This window comes from Lolium rigidum, chromosome 4 (assembly GCF_022539505.1).
Source record: "Lolium rigidum isolate FL_2022 chromosome 4, APGP_CSIRO_Lrig_0.1, whole genome shotgun sequence".
Taxonomy (NCBI): Eukaryota; Viridiplantae; Streptophyta; class Magnoliopsida; order Poales; family Poaceae; genus Lolium; species Lolium rigidum.
The window spans coordinates 206,902,386-206,910,488 of NC_061511.1; the positions used below are offsets into that span (position 1 = coordinate 206,902,386).

Here is an 8,103-nt window from a genome sequence, read left to right on the forward strand (position 1 = left end):
AAATTATATGATCTCTCGTTCTGTCCTGTATTGTGAACACTGTCTTATGACACTAGCATTTTTCACTGTTATCAGATCGAATTGACCAGAGCTGAGGTAGAGTCATTACGAAGCGAAATCGCTGATGCTGATGAGAGGGAGTCCCAGTTAAAAGCTCGGTATGACTGAATACCCCTTCCTTCCAGTATTCAAGTGAACATGGGCATTATTTTACCTGAATCAAATCCTATGTATTCAGTGTTTTTTTTGGGGTCAGATTTGATTGATTAATATAGCGTTGCATTCTAGGTTGGAAAACATCGACGAGGTGTTGAGATACGCACGTCTCTGCGGGTACCTCTATATCAGAAGTGTACGTAAGAAACCACTGCACTTGTGTTTTCCCCCAAATAGCTTTGTTCCTGTGGAGCTTGGTCAATGGACTGCTGATGACTATAAGTAATATTTGTTGATGCGTGTAGAGGTGGAGTCAGCTTCCAGGGGAGCCACCCATCATAGACGACACGGAGGTGGACGACTGGCTCCCTCGCTTTGTCGTCCTGCAGGGGCAGTGTATATACTACTACCTCAAGTCCACAGGTAAGCAAAACCGAAACTTGGAAGCATGCAGCGTTGGCCATCTGATGACAGATGAAGAACCCAATAGCATATTTGTCCAATACATACGCCTTTTAAAACCACATTTCCCTTTGCCATAATGTTTTCGTCATACCGGTGAACCTGAATTTAAAGGCTGGCCGACAGTGAAGTAATGGTGCATGTTTCTTCAGATTTGAGCCCTCTGGAGTCCACCATGCTGCGTGACGTGGTGGATGTAGGAGAGCTTCCAAACTTTGTGCCGGAGGACGGGAAGACTCGGCACGCGTTCTACATACTGACCCGGCTGGGCCTGAGGTTTGAGTGCTCGAGCAGCTGCGAGATACAGGTATGCAATGAATGAACGAGGGTGTGGTTTTGTCTTAACCTAAAGGAAGATAGTTTTCGAGGGGTTTTATGTATCTGACTGTAGAGAAAGTGGGCGGTACAAGTAATTTACGGCATGCAATTTGACAGGTGGATTCGTGGGTGCGAGCAGTAAGGAGCGGTTGCAAATTGAGGAGTGATGAGCTTGAGAACAAGACGAGCGGAGCATGGTGATGTGTAGAGCATGCATGCATGTAGGTTGTTGTTCTAGGATTGATATTATGTTGTCAACTGGAGAGTGGACACATGGATCGATTTGAAATGTGCATTGCATTGTAAGTAGTAAAGTAGAACAGGTGGTGAGAAGCTTTGTGCAGAATTATATGAGGAGGGTAGGAATGAAGTGTTGAGGAGTATAGTTTGGCAGAATATACAAATTCATTGTTAGTATTGTTGGTGTTGCACTTATTACATAGAACAGTTGGCTGAATTTGGAGTTGCGTTTGGTACTAGTTGTTGGTTTCATTTGTGTGAAGTGGAACTGAAGCGATGCAGTGTCGTTGAAATTGTCATTCTGGCATTGTTGAGATCATATCATTTCATTGTAACAGAAGGGAACCGGTCGTGACGGTGCGACCGATGGGAGGGAGGGGAGGGGCAAAAGGGTAAATAAGCAAGAGGTGCGCCAACCACCGCTCGACTCGAGGGCGAGGCGCATCAGATCTGAAGCAAAGCAAAGCAACCAACCAAGCGATTCAATTCCTTGCTTGCCACTCGCTCGCTCGCTGCCTTTAAACGAACCCCCCATCCATCTCGCTCTCGCCCTCCACCTCTCGCCGGTAGCCATGAGCTCTTCCAAGATGTACCAGTCCGCCTGCAAGGCCGCCAGGTCCTTCCTCGCCTCCTCCTCCGCCGCCGCCCGCTCCTCCGTTCTCGCCGGTCAGTCTGTCTGTCTGTCACTACCCATTTCGCTCCAACACCACCAGATCAGATCGCACCAGGGATTCAAATCTCGCTCACTCTTGCAGATGGGAGGAACGCCGCGCTCGCAACGCTCACCAACGTCGGCAGGACCAGGCTCCCCGCCGCCTACTCCTACCACACCAAGGCCTCCGGCGCCAACGCCGCCCACCGGTTCGGGTGGATCGCCGGCATACCCGCCGCTGGTCAGTCCCCTCGTTTCTCACATCCAACACTTGCAAATGGCATCACCGCTGTCGTATCGCTCTTATCAGTACTGATCATGCAGTATTGGTTTCCTTTACTATTGGATGCAGCCTACATGCTCCAGGATCAGGAGGTGCATGCGGCCGAGGTACCCTTCCCTCCCCACACCCTTTCCCATTCAATCGATAGAATGCAAATGCAATGTGTAACTAACCCAGCCCTCGCGCTCTCCGTCTGCAGCTGGAGCGCACCTTCATCGCCATCAAGCCTGACGGCGTCCAGAGAGGACTCGTGAGTGCCAACCAGCCCACATCTCACACCTCTTCTCATCTGCTTACGAGTTTTCAGTCTGTTCCGTCCACAGTGTTTATATATTCCAGTATTATCACCTCGTTATGCTGTGTACTTGTACTGCATTCGTCTCCACACTTCACTCACTTAACCCAACGGAAGATCCAACACTACTCTTATCACATTGGCCGACTAGACATTTGTGTATTATGTTTCACACACACACACACACATTAGCCTTGAGATCTGTTGTCGGCTATCCATTGTTCTGTACACTTGGATACCATGTGGGCCTATATATGAAGTTGCCTAACTAGAATTGATTTGGGGATTCGGAGGGAAACCTTTCTTTCCTCCTCTGTGTTTGTCTTATTGGATGGAGCATTTTCCTTGATTTGGTAGTATCAACAGTAGGTGCCTTGGTGCACTGGCCTATTACGGTGTCAGGTTTTTCAGTGAAAAGATGGTCTGGTGGTAATGCTACTGATCTATCTAGCTGCACGCATGCTGATATGCAAATCCATTCTTACCATGCCGCATCTCCAATCCCTCAAAAAGAAAATATGCAGCCCATCACAGCAGTAGTACATCAAAAAGAAAATATGCAGCCCATCACAGCAGTAGTACATCAAAAAGAAAATATGCAGCCCATCACAGCAGTAGTACATCAAAAAGAAAATATGCAGCCCATCACAGCAGTAGTACATCAAAAAGAAAATATGCAGCCCATCACAAGTTTGCACTGTTTAGTTTCCTATAGGATCATGATGTATGTGTCTTCTGGTTTCTCTCTTGGGACAGGTTTCTGAGATAGTGTCCCGATTTGGTACAAAAGGATACAAGCTTGTTGCCATCAAGCTTCTGGAACTTTTCCTTAATTTGGTAGTATCATCAGTAGGTGGGCAGGATCAGGGGTGGAGTCGAGCCGAGCCGGCTTGTGGCTCGGCTCGGTCAAGCTCGCGAATTCTCGAGTCGAGCCTGGCTCGGCTTGTCACATAAACGGTTCCAGAAATTGGGCTCGAGGCTTGGCTCGGTCGGCTTGCGAGCCAGCCGCCACAGCCCCACGCGGCAGCGCTCCGCAGGCCAGCCCAGCGATTTCCCAACCTTACTGCCAACCTCGTCCCATCCTCTCGCTCGCTAGGCCTAGGGTTAGCACCCTGCCGCCACCACCTGCGCCGGCCGCCACCACCTGACCGTCTCTAGAGTTCCCAACAACAGGCCACATTCATCTCGCCCCCGATCCTTGAATCCTCCTTCGCCTACAGGTGCTGCATCGCCTCGCACATGCCGCCTCAAATCCCGCCTGCCGATGAGGTTTGCGCTCGTCTGAGCCGCAGTCCCTCGTCCGCGCGCTGCTGGACCACCAGTTCGCGGTGTGAGTCACGCACGTATGCCTGGGTCTCACCGCGTGTGATCCCTGGCCCGGCCTCCTCTCCAATCGCCATCACTTGGTTTTGGGCAGGTGTATATGCAGCAAGCTCGCAACAGTCTGTCATGATTTGGTACTCCTAGCTTTTCTGTGCTAATGCTTTAGATAACTCATCTTTTGTACTACTAACGTTCTGAACTTTTTAGTGGGGATTTATTTGGTCACTAGTTTAATTGAAGTTTTCAGTAGGGTGTACATCAGTAGATCTGGAGATGACAACTTTTTAATTGGGGCTGTTTTAGACTTCTCACAAATCAATACAACAAATATGACCGAACTGCATGAGCTCAAAAGAATAGAGAAATTGTTTCTAGGAGCTTCTTCTGATGCCGTCTTCTCCATATGCATACGCTCAAACAAATTGACCCTTAATCATAAGCTTATACCTATGTAATTGTTGTTTATAACTGTGAGATGGTACAATTTTAGCAAAGGTATGACTATTTCTTTAATTACATCGAGCCTTCGAGCCGGCTGGCGAGCCCTATCGAGCAGGCTTGTCGAGCCTCGAGCCTTGTCCGGAAGGTTTAGGCTTGGCTTGCCCAACCTTTGAGCCGAGTTGAGCCCGAGCCAAGCCTTGTCGAGCCCGAGCCGAGCCTCGAGCCTTGAGCTTTATGTCCACCCCTAGGCAGGATGCACTGATGCATTATGGCTCATAAAGTTGGTCTGATAATAATGCCACACATAGTATCCAGTAGGCTGATATGCAAATCTAGTTTTACCATGAAGCCCTTCATAAGCTTGTACTGTTTAGTCTCGTCTCCATATATATTCTGGTATTTCACTATAGGATCCTGATGGGTGTCTCTTTTTTTCTCTAGGACAAATTTCTAATACAGCATAATTTTCTCTTTTCCATTTGTCTTGTTGGATTGCACATTTTCCTTTGTTCGGTAGTGTATATAGCAGGGGCTTGGGTTGTACTGGCCCATTCTGGTGTCGGGTTTGTTTGTTGGTAATGTTAGGTATCTTCTAGTTACAGTCAGACTGACACGCCGATCTAATTTTACCATGCTGTGCATCACAAACTCACAATACCTCAAATTTAAAAGTGCAGCCCATCACAACACCCTCAAAAAGACAAAATGCACCCCATCACTAAATCCTGAAAGGGAAAATATGCAGAGCCCATCACGCTACCTCAAATAGAAACATGCAGCCCATCACGATACCTCAAATAGAAAATATGCAGCCCATCACGATCCCTCAAAAATAAAATATACAGCCCATCAGGATCCCTCAAAATGAAAATATGCAGCTCATCATGATCCGTCAGAAAAGAATTGAAGCCCATGATGACCCCTCAGAAAGAAAATATGCAGCCCATCACTAGTTTGTAATGTTTAGTCTTTTTTGCATATGCATTTCTTTAATTTCCTATTAGTATCATGATGGATGTCTCTCTTTTCTCTCCTGAGACAGATTTCTGAGATAGTATCCCGATTTGAGAGGAAAGGATTCAAGCTTGTTGCCATCAAGCTGGTGGTTCCATCCAAGGAATTCGCCGAGAAGCACTACCATGATCTCAAGGAAAGACCTTTCTTCAGTGGATTGTGCGACTTCCTTAGCTCTGGCCCTGTACTTGCCATGGTAATCAAGTCTATCCCTGTACACGAATAAAATTACCCTCTGTTCTTGATGGCAAACAGTGATATATTAATCTGTTCCATATATCTGAAGGTTTGGGAAGGAGAGGGTGTTATCAAGTACGGCCGGAAACTGATTGGTGCCACGGACCCACAGAAGTCTGAGCCAGGAACCATCAGAGGAGATCTCGCTGTTGTTGTTGGAAGGTACACCTCATTTTCTGTATCAGTAGGCCTAGCAGTGACGCAGTACTCAGAATTTCCGTGCATCAACTTCGTATGCCCACCTTGCATCTAATCATCCATTATTTGATTCCTTTCGTCGCTGTTTAGTTGTAGTCTTGTTGATTAGAAAGATTGAGACACACTGAAATAAACTCAATTTTGAATTTCTTAAATGTCTGTGTTTGTACTCACAATATCACCTGAACGTCAGAAACATTATTCATGGGAGCGACGGCCCAGAGACAGCCAAGGATGAGATCGCTCTCTGGTTTACCCCCAAGGAGCTGGTCTCTTACACCAGCAACGAGGAGAAGTGGGTTTATGGCGTGAACTAATGAGTGAATCAACCGTGTTCGGAAGAACAAACAGAAGTCCACTCCCTTTCCATAATCGCCATCTAGACCATGGCTGAGTGTAATAACGCTGGCTGCGACCGCTGAGCTTTTGTCCCTTGTGCTCGATGCAATAAGTCCTGATGAAAAGGAATTGTAGTACCTTGGAATGTAGAGCGTGCATTGAGCAATCGTGATGTTTACATCGAACTATCGTTTTCAGCCACTTGATTTGGAAGGATGTCCTTTATTTTTGATCTATTCTCCATTTTTGGCCTACATTCCCTGCACTTCTTCTGCAACTGTAACCGGATGTCTATGTTTTCCTTTCTTTTTCGTTCCTGGGTGAGTGATTGTGAGATGCCTTTTGGGGCTCCAGGATGGGAGAAAATAAAGTTTTACTTTTACCACTGACTTCTCAGTGCTCGCCGTGAAACAAAACAAAACAAAAATGTATCCAAGCTCCAAATACACAATGTTTGCTGTTGATATTTACAAATTACTTGCTGTTGATATTTAAAATTTACACCAAGTCCTACTTGTAACCGATCTGTCAATAGAAATCTTGATAGCTGTGAATATATCAAACTTGAGAAAGCTTGGAGGTGGCGATCATAAGATGCCAAGTATATGATATAACAGCTGGTTTTGCTTTGTGGTGTGGACTGTTCAAATTTGAGGCATCGAGAAAGATGGTCAATTTGTTTGTAGTAGCTGAAGATGAAAGCGAAAGACTCTTCTTCTTGACTGCAAGCACAATTTACTTTATCAGAAGGTCAGCTTCAGGAATCATGGAAAGACCAGAGATGTATTGATAATGATACTAGTAGCAAGATTAAAAAGATTATTCCATGGCTGGCAAGAGAGTGTTCGAGAAGTTTGATTGCTAGGAATGCTTTTCATTCTGGTTCAAATTGTATCTGGGTTGATGAACCCTCTACGTTTATTATAGCTATGCTTATCAACGATGTAACAATGTTTGCTGATCAGTAAAGTGCGTCGAATGGCTCTAAAAAATCCATCTTGAAGCCTTTGTACACCAGAAGAGCCTAGTTAGAGGAGCTGATGTTCACTCTCTCGTTCTAATGAATAGGGCTTTTTTTTGAGTCGAATTATATATAGTTTGACCAAGATTTTAGAAAAAATTATGAACATGTACTCCCTCCGTCCCTGAATAAAGCACTCGCTAAGCTTTTGCATAAACTAAAAATTATGAACATGTATTCCCTCTGTCCCTGAATAAGACTACGCTGAGCTGTTGTATTAAGAACATCAATTTTTTCAGAAAAATTGACAAACTTTCTACAAACAAAATGTACTGAAATGCACTGAAAACAATGGCCTAAGGAAGCTCTCCCTTGGATTTTGGAAAAGGACCTCTTGCACAAAACCAACTTAATCACTGTCAAGCCAGTATCAGTAAGACGCCAAGTGATGTAGCTAGCGAGGAGGCAGGGGCGGCGGTGCGGGCGCGGCGGCGATGAGGCCGGCGATGTTGGACGCTAAACCGGACAGCAAATGATTAGCATTGTTCTCGTCGTTTATGGGGTCCTTGTTAATGATCTGCAGCAGGTCGAGGTCGCAGTAATCCGGCTGCCACGAGGCGGCCCTGAGGTTGGACCACGCCGGGCGGAGGTCCGCCCGGCCGGCGCGGAGGTCGTCGAGGGCGCCGGCGACGGAGCCCTGCATGGCCTGGTACGCGAAGACGCAGCCCTGGAGCCCGCGTATGAGGTCGTTGAGGACGTCGATTGTCCTAGTCACGTTCGCGACGGTGAGGTCGGCCACGGCGGCGGCGAGACCGCGGGCGTCCGTGGCTGACGCGGCGGCAGGGTTGGCCGACAGCGTTAGGATGCAGTACGGGTAGGAGTGGACACCTCGGACTTGGCCACGGCGGCGCACGTCGACCTGATGAGGGACGAAGTGCGGGCCGAAACCCCGCCGGCGGCGAGGAGGAGGAGGAAGAGATGGGACGCGTGCATCGAAGCCATGGCTTTGGCTCTTGTTTTCTTCGCGGGAGAAAAGGAAATGCCTTCTATGCATTCATTTTCATTCACAATGCATGCAATTCGCTTGACCATTCCAAGTGATGCTACCATTTTTACTTGGCCGCCCGGACTACTCTCCGCCTCCATCACTTGGCCTGGTCAATCCCAGAAACAATAACGCTTAA

General features: G+C 47.1%; 1 protein-coding gene across 1 annotated transcript in view; it reads left to right on the forward strand.

Moving 5' to 3' along the window:
• LOC124648108 overlaps positions 1 to 6,194 on the forward strand; it is a 7,110-nt gene extending 916 nt beyond the window's left edge. Inside the window, exons 4-16 of the mRNA XM_047187925.1 lie at positions 76 to 158; positions 289 to 352; positions 462 to 579; positions 771 to 925; positions 1,054 to 1,133; positions 1,385 to 1,409; positions 1,515 to 1,842; positions 1,890 to 2,069; positions 2,181 to 2,218; positions 2,311 to 2,361; positions 5,213 to 5,380; positions 5,471 to 5,583; positions 5,813 to 6,194. Coding sequence (XP_047043881.1) covers positions 76 to 158; positions 289 to 352; positions 462 to 579; positions 771 to 925; positions 1,054 to 1,133; positions 1,385 to 1,409; positions 1,515 to 1,842; positions 1,890 to 2,069; positions 2,181 to 2,218; positions 2,311 to 2,361; positions 5,213 to 5,380; positions 5,471 to 5,583; positions 5,813 to 5,936 — 1,527 coding nt within the window. The 3' untranslated portion in view covers positions 5,937 to 6,194. The remainder of the gene's footprint in view (positions 1 to 75; positions 159 to 288; positions 353 to 461; positions 580 to 770; positions 926 to 1,053; positions 1,134 to 1,384; positions 1,410 to 1,514; positions 1,843 to 1,889; positions 2,070 to 2,180; positions 2,219 to 2,310; positions 2,362 to 5,212; positions 5,381 to 5,470; positions 5,584 to 5,812) is intronic.
• Positions 6,195 to 8,103: the final 1,909 nt, after the last annotated feature.